The 12,857-nt window shown below is 38.5% G+C and overlaps 1 protein-coding gene across 1 annotated transcript; it reads left to right on the forward strand.

The window, feature by feature from the left end:
• The first annotated feature begins 486 nt into the window (after positions 1-486).
• LOC129279811 (lactase-like protein) lies at positions 487-10,360 on the forward strand. The gene is made up of 6 exons (XM_064112377.1): positions 487-922; positions 2,647-3,121; positions 3,602-3,848; positions 6,456-6,767; positions 8,845-9,114; positions 10,186-10,360. Exons 1-6 carry the CDS (start codon positions 603-605, stop codon positions 10,311-10,313), a joined length of 1,752 nt encoding a protein of 583 aa, XP_063968447.1. The 5' UTR covers positions 487-602; the 3' UTR covers positions 10,314-10,360.
• The last annotated feature ends 2,497 nt before the right edge of the window (positions 10,361-12,857 follow it).

Here is a 12,857-nt window from a genome sequence, read left to right on the forward strand (position 1 = left end):
TCTATCTTATCCAATTTTTAATATTCGAATATTCATTGATTATAGTAAAAAAAACAAGTTTCAATGATAAATTGGAATAATACTGATTAAACAGAAAACATCTCAGTTTTTTGTTCTTATCATAAAACTCGTATGGCGTTTATAAGACATATATATCACACCCCCACCGTTATACGTAATGTATAATTGTTATTCATCATGCCAAATTGGTTTCGCGTGAACGTATGTAAACAAAAGAAAATTAATGTTTATACATGTATGACCTACTAAATTTTGTTTTGTAGTGATCTTTATTATTCATTCAAATAAATTTCATACATACATAATCAAGAAAAATAGTGAACGAATGAATGAATGATTGTATTCATTCGGATCGTTCTGACTTGTTTTAATTTTTTAATTGAACACAGTTAATTCTAAACCGCTTTCATTCATTAAAAAAAATCATTAATATCTTAATAAAGTTGTCAATAAACCACAAAATGCGAGATCCTTGAGTCGCAATTATCCATGGTTACGTAAGCCTACATATATATACTTCGATATCAATCCTGTATACATTCCGCTTTGTAACTGAACACAGGACCTATCTAGATGAGTGTATGTCAGACATGGTATATAGCGAGATGAATTTCACATGGATTGCGTTAGTGTTTTCGTGTATAATGACTCCGGTGATCGGACTCGACGAGGAGCCCGAGTTCGTTTATCCCGATCGCTTCAATGACACCGATCGCGACGCCTTCCTCTACGGTACCTTCCCCGAAGGGTTCGTCTGGAGTACATCGTCGTCCGCGTACCAGATCGAAGGAGCTTGGGATAAGGACGGAAAGGGAGAAAGCATCTGGGATAGATTCACCCACGAAGGTGGTAATTCTTCCATTGAGGATACTGGAGATGTTGCGTGCGACAGCTACCATAAGTAAGAAAAGATGTCGAGTAGAAAATTAATCAACATTTTGTTAAAACGGAAGATGCAGTTTTGTTGGTAAAAAGCTACAGTCTCCTAGGTAGATTTCATACAACATGGAGCAACGTTGACAAAACAGTTGGTATTATTTTACCCAGTGATTATCCTTCAGAACTTTAACACTTTTCTTCCTCTGTTTCTTCTCCTCCTCCTCCTCCTTCTTCTTCTTCTTCTTCTTCTTCTTCTTCTTCTGCTTCTTCTTCTTCTTCTTTTGATGATGATGATAATGAAGATCGATTTAAAACGTGTACCCTAGATGTCAATTGACAGATGATATTATAGTTTAATACATTACATACTATCAATAAACCGAAATATTTGAGAGTATTGATCACATAAAGACGTATGAACATAGTGAACGTAATGGGGTTTTGGATATGAAATGCATTTTGATTCTTGTAACTTCTCATGGAAAAAGAGCATTACATTGCTCCGATCGGAATTTGAGCCCAGTGCTGCATGGAGTGACCATTATGCAAGTATAAATTTGCGCGGGTTGGGGTTGGGAAGGGGGGTGTGGATCAAACATATTTTTGGCTTTTCTCGTCCAAATGAGGACGTCAGCCGTCATCGCCCGGTCCGTATAGCAGTTTGGTCCAGGAGCCCCTCTTATGGCATCTAGACGCAAGCGCGGACCCAGCCGAAATAGACGCAACACCATTCCGTGAGCCATATTTGTTTTTAGAACAATACTCTAACCTATGTCTAACCCTGCTAGACCCTCGCCTGCCTGGTCGGGTCCTGGGGCGATTCTCGGTAAGGACAAGTGAATGGAGCTCCTTAAAGGGATCGTTTAACTTTGTGAGCAGCTGATTTAAAAAATTCTCAAACTGAGTTGAAACGTGCGTATGAGTGCCTGTATTTGTCCTCAAAAACCCTGAAACAGACCACAATATAGGATGAAAAACTCTAATTTAGAACAAGTAGCAATTTATTAGCCTGATTTTGAGGACCGTCTAGTAGACGGGTTCAGCTTATGACTAGTTTTCTCCAATTCAAAAAGTCCGTTGACTATTTTGACTGCCTTCTGCTGTGTGTATCTCCTATTCACACACTATTAGCTGCACTGTACATTCAGTGTATACCTTGTACACACTGTATGTAGGTCATGCTGTGTTCATCTAGAATTAATGTGTTGTGGTGCACAGATTCCCTGTATACACATAGTCATTGAAACCAACTCCCAATTATTTCAAACTTTGGTTTACATCTCCAATGTTTTAAAATTGATCCTGTAAATATAATACTTTGAAACTTTTGGGATGGTATTTTTACACTATAAGCCTAATGTTTAGCCCATTTTCAGGAACCAAAAGGAGATTTTTTTAAATCAGAACAAAGTGAAATGATCACTTTAAAGCTTCTGGGTTTGGGTTCAATAGGGATTCGATAGACTTCGCTTTCGAGCACAATTAATAATCATTTCAGATCGAGGCCTATAGGTAAACTGGATGTACATGCAGCAACCCATCCGGTCGCCTTTTGCCGACATGGCTACATGCCGACATGGCTACATGTAGCCTGTCTGGGTCCACTTTTTAGCAATTCATTGGCGTCGTTATCAGCAGGTCATATTCAGTTCTGGAATCGAAACGTAATCACAACTTAGTGCTCATTAATTCACGCAATATATCAGTATATTAACACAGTAAATATTCTTGTAAAATACATGATAGGTATAGAGAAGATGTTGCTCTGATGAACGGGATGGGACTCAAGTATTATCGCTTCTCAATCTCTTGGCCTCGAATTCTTCCAGATGGTACTCTGAACAATGTAAACGAAGCCGGCATCGATTACTACAACAGCCTGATCAACGAGCTCCTACAAAACAACATCACGTCCATGGTCACTCTCTACCACTGGGATCTTCCACAGGCATTGCAGGACGTCGGCGGCTGGGCTAACGAAACCGTCATCGATCACTTCAATGACTTCGCAGAACTGTGTTATCAACGATTCGGAAGTCGCGTTCCATTCTGGATTACATTCAACGACCCATGGGCAGTCAGCGTGCTAGGCTATGGCACCGGATCCTTGGCGCCAGGAATAACTGAAGATGGTACTACTATCTATGTTGTGGCCCACAACATCATCAGATCACACGCAAAGGCGTGGCATACGTACAACGATACATACAGGGAACTACAGGTGAGCCATTGATCATGTTGATTGCCTTTAACACTTGCAGGACTTTGAAGAATTCTGGTCAACTAACCGGGTCCAATGACATTAAGGATTGCGATCATAAATGATAAGAGAAATCTGATTGGTTCTTGATAAGTGTTTTGAACAAAGTGCGCATGCAACAATGATCCTGATTGGCCATTTCGATTAGGCTTTATATTTGAAGCCATTGCCTATAAGGGATCCCAGGAACGCAGTTGCGATTTTTCACTCAGTGACATACGAGGCTTTCAGCGACGCGGGTGTTCACTGTATGGCAGGCCTTTTTTATATTCATTCCTAAATCTTGAGAAATCCAATTATTGATATCAAGCCCTGTACGTTGCTGAGCGAAAACTTGCCAATATCATTGCTTAAAAAGTGATGAATTTGTTTGAAATCAAAATAAAACTGCGATTGATCTTATCGTTATTATTCATTTTATCTTTTTTTTCTGAACTATAGAATGGTAAAGTCGGCATCACCCTGAACGCTGATCACATTGAGCCTACAGATCCAAACAGACAAGACCACATCGACGCTGCTGAACGATATCTCCAGTTTGACGTCGGTTGGTGGGCCAATCCAATCTTTAAGAATGGCGATTATCCCGAGATCATGAAGACATCTATAGCAGGAAAGAGTGCTATTCAAGGCTTCAACTCGTCGAGACTCCCTGAATTCACCCAGGAAGAGAAGGAATACAATAGAGGTATTAAGTAACAAATTGTGTAGTTAATGCAGATTAGAATCAGTAAATAAGAAAACAATAATACTAACATTTATATAAAGCTTATTACACAGGGGTAGAGCCAGGATTATCCAAAAGGGAGGAAATTTTCTTCCTGGAAAAATTTGACCAACAAAAAAGTGGGGCTTTCGCTAAAAAATGGAGGTCATTTTCTTCGTGAGGAAAGCAAAAATAAGGGGGTGTGTGGCACGGGTCGGATGTGCTCCTACTTGGATCCGCCTCTGGCTTATTACACTTTGTTTCTAAGGATTGCAGTTATATCTATTACACCGGCCATCGGATCCTTGTTTAACCGAAAACAAGGTATGCACTTCTTCGACTCCCTTGGGAGCATTCCAACAAGAGTTCCAAGACTCAAATTGCTAGGCATCCTGTATAGGTTTTCGCATCCTACCGGGTACCCATTTGACACCTGTGTGGGTAGTGGCAAAGTATGGAGTGACGTCTTCCCAATGGACGCTAGGACGCGCTGGGATTCGAATACTCGACCCTCTGATTGCAAGGCGAGGGTCCGAACTGCTACACCAGGACGCTTCCATAAACAAGACAAAGTCAGTGATTTATCAGTGATAAGTCAATTTATTAAGTATGAATGAAGTTGATAGAAGGGACCCCATATCCGGTTTAATTTCGCAACAGAGAGCAAACATCATATTGATCTCGATCTCTTTGCCGCATCGGTTGTACTCAGCTATAAGTTTAGCTCGCAAATTTGATTACTAGAGAAGATACATGCATCGAAACCCGGAAGTTTTGGTGGCATGTTGGGAGCAATTATTTGAGCTTGAGCAGATGCAGTGTTTGCTACTCGATAGTAGCGGCGTAATGAACTCAAGACTTTGAGGAGGCTAGATATGGCGTATCGTGCAAAATTTCATAAAAAGTTGCGAGCGAACAAAACGAACGAGAAAACATTCCGACATTTTTATTACGTAAACCCAATTTTGTGATAGATTTTGACATAATATTCAGAAAGTGATGTCATATCATGCGGGCGCGTCGTGGTCTAGTGGTTCTGACTCTCGCCTTTCAAACAGGGTCGTGGGTTCGAATCCTAACCATGGCGTGTTTTCCTTCAGCAAGAAATTTATCCGGAATGTGCTGCACTCGACCCAGGTGAGGTGAATGGGTACCCGGCAGGATTAATTCCTTGTATGCACTGAGCGCCGGTGATGGTAGCTCGAGCTAAAGCCGGGGTAAAAATAGCAGCGCTTTGTATCCTCAGGCAAAAGGCGCTTTATAAATACAGCTATTATTATCATTATCATTATATTTCACGGTTCTCTCTTTAGTTTCCTTTTCTTTCCTTTTCTCTCTTTATTTTTTCTTCGTCGTGAAAACTGTTTGGGGCGCTGACAAAAACTTGCAACTGAGTCGTTTGTCCTGAGTCCAGGACAAAACTGCCTCTAGTCTAGATTCTAGACGTCGGTGTATTTGTTATTTCTCTCCCCTTGCTTTATTCTCCCCTGCGCGCCATCTCCAGTGATCGCGCTATCCCCTCTTTCACGCCCCTCAGGAAATCGTGTGGCTGTTTTCATTTCGGGCGTAGAGGTCGAGGATTGTGTTATTGATCAACTGAAAAGTAGAACAGTCCTGGCAAAGGACTAAACTGCCTCTTGACAGGCCAATTATTGACGAAAATTTTTTTTGTTTTTTGTATATCACGAAGGGTATTTGAGAATACGTTTTCTATGTTCTTGAATCCGTCGTGCTTCAATGCATAAGGTCTATTGCGTGTCAAGTTTGTAGGCGTATATTGCCTGAAAAGGTGCTAGCTCCGTTTTCTCTTATTACGTAAACGGACCTGAATTATGCCAAGCATTGTGAATTTGTCAATGCAGAATCTCCTTGTGTATCTTCATCGGCTATATATCAAACAGACCAGGAAAATGTTTAAAGAATAATTTTCAACGAATAATTTTACCCAATCTGTTTATCAAATAACGTTTCAACTTCCATCCGAGTCTCTATTAGCCCCTCCTTAGAATATTTGCCTTCAGCGCTGGGCAAAACATTATTCCTTATGTAGGCATGTTTGGAAAGTAGGCCTATAAGTCGGGGGCAATGCTTGGATGCTATATTCAACCTCTAGCTAGTTAATACCAATGTGGCGTTTGGTTTGAATCCATTGCAACTCTTCCTACATGTAAGACAAGGCACGAATCTCGGATTCCATTCCATAGTCGAACCGACAAAACTGCCTTAGGTCCAACCCAATATATTTATTTCCGGTGACGTACCCTCAGTCGATCTGCTGTCGACTTTGTCAATGTGAATGTCGCACTAATGTGCCTCCGATTTATGCTGCAGTCACATTTCCCCTACGGTGGCCGTACGGCGAGACGAAAATAGCCGTTTTATTCATTTTTATTCAAACCACCTATATGTTCATGATATAGTTGGTACAACAAATTAAATTGCTGTCGTTGACTCGCTGTACGGCCGCCGTCGGGGGAATGTAACTGCGCTATTACTGTACCATTGCTTGCATAAACGAGGTGATCTACCAAGATGAAAGTGTGGAATAATTATGAATAAACAATTTTTTTTTCTTTGCTCTCGCCTAAGGTACGGCTGACTTTTTTGGTTTGAACCATTACACAACACGCTACGGGGCAAACAATCGGGAAGACAACACCAACCCGCCTAGTTACTCTAAGGATCGCGACATTGAGACAGGCCGAAATTATGAATGGGAGATATCGGGTTCAAACCCGATCGTTCCATGGGGGATTCGAAGAATACTCAAATGGATAGGTTTACAGTATCAAGTGCCCGTCTACGTCACAGAAAATGGTGTGTCCTCGCACCCATCGCTAGACCTTTGTGACGTCGTCAGGCAGAATTACTACAGGGCGTATACGAATGAGGTCCTTAAAGGTATGTGTCACACCTGAAGCTATTTCGTAGACAGGAAATACATTTGAGTACCGTTGCATAAAACTTCGTTACCACTAATGGTAACTTTGCCATGTTGCAATGGTAACTTGCATGGAGTCCTTGATTCTGATTGGCTGTTGATCCGCGATACCATGGTAGTTCCCATTGGATGGCAAAAGTTACCATAGTGGTAACCTTTATGCAACGGGGCCCTAAAATTTCATATCCGACCATCAAGGAGTATGTTGAAATTTGGGGGAAAAAACAAACACACAAACAAATATGTATGGAATCATCTCATGACGAAATCTCATTCATCACCTGAAGCAAAAAAAATGGAAAGTTTACTGTTTACCATATTTTTATTATACGTTGTCAGAAATAAAATCGTATTATAATATGGAATATATATATAGAGAGAGGGCAAATCTAAAAAAAGGAAAAGAAATTCAGAAAAAAGGTCAGGTTTTACTTTAATACATTAAGTCTCTCAGATAGCATTCTCTAGCTATAAGAATCTATTACTTGCATGGATTTTGTTTTACTCTTTGAAATTTGTCTTTTCCTTACATTATGATATTACAATTTCATGGAATATTGTATGATCATGTTTCAATTTTGTGACATATTGTGTTGATTACTGTGGAAAAAATGTATTGTATTGATTTTCAATAAAGGAATCTTTGGAAGGGTAAACAAAAATAAGAAAAAATTGGAAAGGGTGGTGTGCGCCGCGCCACAAAATCTTAAACAATACCGTTAAGAACTAAAGTTGCTATGAAATGATGAAACTATACTCGATGGCCCTCTTCGAGAACTAACGTCTAAAATTAGGGTCTTATAGGGCACATGAGAGTAATTCATCCGCGCGCAAAGCATGTCGGACAGGCGTAAGTAAAGATCACATGACTTTACTGATTAAAATAATTCATTAAAAATAGACAGAATGTTTGTATATCAAAATGTAAATGATAGAAACAATGTCATGTTCATACTCTTTCATAATTAAGGCCTTTGGGGAGGCTAGACTGCATTTTTGTATTTCATTTTAATTATTATTACCAATAATGTAGTTCGGGTTTTTCTGGCAATGAACTGGCCGAAATTATGGTTAGTCTTATTTCAGGCCATTTAACTTTTGATTGAGCTGGACAAGTACCCGATTAACATATCAAGTTTTAATGTACTGTTAATTGTGATTAATGTCAGTGAATTAAAGCAAAATCTATCGTGGGATTGATTTTTGATAATGTTTTGATGAGCTATGATTTAACACGTGAGTGAATGGTGGTCTGTAATACTCATGTGAGCCCTATAGGAACAGGAACGGGGGAAACGGGCTGAACAATGGACGTGATATACCTTGGGACTTCCGGTTCCACAGGCCTAACAAAATTCCCATAGATTCGTGTGTTAAAGTGGCACTTTGAAAAAAAATCATAACATAATAACATAAATAAGGATGAAATTCGGGGGTCGAATGTTTACTACCAATGGATAGGATACATATCTGACAATCCATATCTGACCAGCAAAGGGTCCCTCGATCGGCTCATTTTTTAAATAAATCGGCATATATGAAGACATCTCCTGATGGATGAAATTCATCACCTGAAACAGTAAAATGGCCATAAACCTTCCGCCAGTCAAATATAGTTCCAAAGTTGGTGATATTTCTTCCGAAATTTGGGAAAAGGAAGTGCAGTGGTTACCCTCCATAGAATTAGTGCTAGATGGACATTCATATTCATACACTTTGCCAACAATCTATATCATTTTTTTAATGGGATGGCTCGAATGAATATATCTTGCCCTCCGGTTGTTAATAGGCCTGTGTTACCTGCTGGCAAGGTGTGTAAAGGGTGTATTTAAGGCCGCAGTTGCCCATACTGCCATTGTACCTGAGTGCCAACATGGTTTCAACTGGGATCTTCCGTTTGTGTTGTACATTGAACATAATTTGTCATCAAAATGGAGTCCGAGTGAAAGACGATCAGAAGTGGTTTATCAGGGAAGAACTGATTTTTATGATTATCTGATTATGTCTAAAGATATGAAATTTCATGTTTTATCCTAGCAATCAAATTGGACGGTGTCGACGTCAGAGGCTACACTGTGCGATCCCTGTTAGACAGCTTCGAATGGGCTCAGGGGTACGAATACAGGTTTGGAATGTACGACGTCAACTTTAATGATTCCCGGCGACCTCGGAGAGCCAGAGAATCTGCTTCTGTCTACGCCCACATCGTGGGTGACAATGGGTTCGTCAAGGAGCCACCCGCGACCCCTCGAACACAAAACACAACCATGGCAACCATGACAACCATGGCAACAATGACAACTGCAAGTGCGCCATCTCTCAATACTCTTCCTCCCGTGCATTTATTTATTTTTGTTCGTAGGGTGGGGGTACTTTGCCTGGAAATGAGTGCTTTGTCAGTGGCGGATCCAGGGGGGGCACATCCTGCCCGTGCCCCCACCCCCCCCCCCTTGAGAGCCATAGTCAGTATTCAAACACAAATGTGCCCCACTCTTTGAGAATCACATCAAATATTATTAATGCAAATATGCAGTTCTTACAGAACTGACGAATTTGTCAAATTTTGTTAGGGAAAATGTGCCCCACCCTTTTGGAAAATCCTGAATCCGCCCCTGTGCCTTGTCGATGAGATCAACTTTGACCATAGAGGTCAAGTGGGTCGCCATTTGCATTTAACAATATCTGATTTGTAAACTAAGAATACAAGAAGAAAGAGTAACATAAACAGTTAGTATTTGCAAGTTTTTCTATTCGCCCTTTCACACAGTAATAAAAAGGCGTAATTTGAATGATGATTCCAGTGAAAAATAAGGCTAATGACGAATATTTAGCACGTGTGAAACCAAACTAGAACATGATTAAAACCACGAACGCTAATCACAGTCACGATTACAATAGCAATTATCATTACAATGATGATTCAAGACTCACGTGTGAAAAGGCCCGTTGCTTCCCCTAAATCCCGTTTTCTGTGTTTGTGTGTCAATGCAAGATTATAATCCTTTCAATGTAGTTATCTGCCGATTCCGGTTGTTCCCTAATAATTACTCTAATTACATTAATAATCTCTCTCAGGAATCAAAACGAATTTAGTCATCGGAATTCGTGTTTGAAAATAACAATTAACTCCGTTGATTTCCCGCCCTTTCACAAGGCAAAAAATTCGTAATTTGTTTGATTCCAGTGAAAAATAAGGCTTATGACGAATATTTAGCACGTGTGGAACCAAACTAGAACATGATTAGAATCACGAACGATAATCACAGTCACGATTACAATAGCAATCATCATTACAATGATGATTCAAGATTCACGTGTGAAAAGGCCCTGTGAAGAGTTTTCACTGATTTAATTTTGTGGTTTTTCTGTTTCTTTTAGCTGACGAGCCCGGACATTGCGGATGCGATGATGAGAATAAACACGGTAAGTATATTACGGAAAGAAAAATTGTGGTACTTGGGCTTAATTCAGTTCAAAATTATTATTCTTCGTATAATTTGATATAAGAAAATTAAAACGATGACCTGGACCCCGTCTTACAAAGAGTTACGATTGATCCAATCAATCGTAACTCTATGGAAATCCATCAGTGTCATAATTGTTTCTACATAAAATTTTCAAGGAGAACAGACCATAATGTCAAGAAAACAATGAATGTATGTAATTTACGTCATTTTTAGAAAATATTTTTTTTACAATTATGCATTTTAGATGTTGACGTTGCTGGCCGTTTATAGTTGTGATTGATCGAATCAATCGTAATTCTTTGTAAGACGGGCCCCTGATGCAAATAACAAAATACAAAATCACGCCTATTGTCCAACTGCATTGTGAATTCAGACATATTGTTTGATTTTCATATTTTAAAGGCGAAAATGTACTTATATTTGTGAAATGGTTTTATGGTAGTTTATCAGAAGATTAGTTGAAGTATATCACGTGTCCACTTGTCGAATGACCGATCCAGGAGCGGTAAAAAAGCCCAACGTTTTATCATTATTGTTTATACAGTGCGTCCCAGAAAAAACGAAACCGAGATTTATCGATGATTTATCATAACTTAATCACAAATACAATAGACAAGTGACCTACCATTGTAAAGCTTAGAATCTCCTCTTTCATCTGTAATTACTGAAATAATTTTTCATTCACGCATGAGTGAGCAAAAACAATTTGAAGAAAGGATACCAAAAACTCATTTGGCGGGGGGTATCTGAATTTCAAAAAGAAAATCACATGCCTAAAAAGTTCAATATCTGCTCTTTTATTTGATACCTTAATCACAGAAAATGGTCAAGAGGTAAAAAAGTTATGTCCCCTCGAAACAATGCTTGTATTTCCATAATTTCATTAAATAAACGTGTTTTCACCGGTTTCCCAAGAAGCTATCGCATGGTTAACAAAAGACTTAATGCATGGCTAATCGTCAACAAAACGGAGTGTCGAGTAACTCAGAACGCTGGCCTGTAAAACTTAATCATTTTATGAAATTATTGAAATTCAAGCCTTATTTCAAATAACCAGAACTTTATTATTTCTTGACCATTTTCTGTAATTGAGGTATCAAATTAAAGAGCAGATATTGGACTTTCTAAAAATGTGGTTTTCTTTTTGAAACCCAGATACAGCCCGCCAAGTGACTTGTTGGTATCCCCTCTTCAAATTATTTTTGCTCACTCATGCGTGAATGAGAAATAATGTAAGTAGTTTCAGATGAAAGAGGAGATTCTAAGCTTTACATTGGTAGGTCACATGTCTATTGTATTTGTGATTAAGTTATGATAAATCATCGATAAATATCGGTTTCGTTTTTTCTGGGACGCACTGTATATTTATTTTTCCTGTTATTTGTAGAAATGATATTTGTATTCTAAGATCACTTTCATTTGTATTAAGACTTTTCATAATAATAGGTACTCAATTTCTATAACAAGTTTACTATTAGCCAATCAACTTGAATGATTTCTGTAGATTTTAAATGTTATTGCAAATATTTGTTATATAACAAGTTTTATGGAACGGGGCCCAGGGTGGGGCCTGCGAAGACATATCCACCGCGTATCTAACTATTCAAAGCAGATGGTGCGCTTGTACTGCTTGCGCTGATGTTGTTGTGAAGAAAACGAAAATAAACTTAAATCAGGCCTGGGATATTTTATCTAGGCACCGTTAACAACAAAAATAAAAATAAATAAATAAATAATCATTAATAATCCTATGAGGAGCGATAGTTCAGTCGTTAAAGTGAGGGTTTCGGATTCCGGTGACGTGGGTTCGATTCCCGCTTGTTGCGCTAGTGCCCTTTGGTAAGGCATTAATCCTCATTACCAGGTCTTTCGGAAGGACCTCAAGCCGTCGGTCCTCTGGTTGCTTGCTGACAAACATTCATGCTTTCTCAGCAATCAGGTAAAAAAATTACCACCATAGAATTTTTCCAATAATATTTCTACTGTGAATCTGCTCCAAATATTAAAATAGAGGAAATGATGTAGAAGTAATTCAAGATTCAAGATTTATTCATTCCATTCGATAAAAAGATACAATTCATACATACAAATTTACAAGATTTACATACAAATTTACAAGATTTACATTTGGATACAATACAATTTATACAAACACAGAAATGGTATTGATTTCACATATACAGAAAAAAATCAAATGGAAATGGGTCACTGCAAAAAGTTCAAAAAGGGACTTGAACTTGTCAAGGCTGTGTCCCAAACTGGAATTAAACATTGTTGCGATGGATAGTTTAAGGTAAATAATTATAAAAAACAATACAAAAATAAGAAATTTTACAAAATAAACATAAAGTGAAGTGAAGAGGGAGTGAAAGTTGAATTATTATCGTATGAAAAAGTATATAAATAGGGATTAGGTATGTGTTAACTTTAACAGATATGACTTTAATTTCCTTTTATAACCATTGAAATTACTAGTTTGACGTATCTCTTGAGGAAGTGCGTTCCAAATAAGGGGTGCAGTATGTTTAAAAGTAAATGAAACAAATGTTTTAGTACATCTGAATATATGAAATTTCTCTTTAT

The sequence above is a fragment of the Lytechinus pictus genome, chromosome 17 (genome assembly GCF_037042905.1).
Source record: "Lytechinus pictus isolate F3 Inbred chromosome 17, Lp3.0, whole genome shotgun sequence".
Lineage (NCBI taxonomy): Eukaryota > Metazoa > Echinodermata > Echinoidea > Temnopleuroida > Toxopneustidae > Lytechinus > Lytechinus pictus.

What these genes read in the sequence shown, in the direction of transcription:
- LOC129279811 (XM_064112377.1), top strand. Translation starts at nt 603, where the DNA reads ATGTCAGACATGGTATATAGCGAGATGAATTTCACATGGATTGCGTTA. An exon ending in AGAGAAGGAATACAATAGAG is followed by an intron (nt 3,849 to 6,455) that starts GTATTAAGTAAC and finishes CTCTCGCCTAAG; the next exon opens with GTACGGCTGACTTTTTTGGT. An exon ending in GGCAACAATGACAACTGCAA is followed by an intron (nt 9,115 to 10,185) that starts GTGCGCCATCTC and finishes TGTTTCTTTTAG; the next exon opens with CTGACGAGCCCGGACATTGC.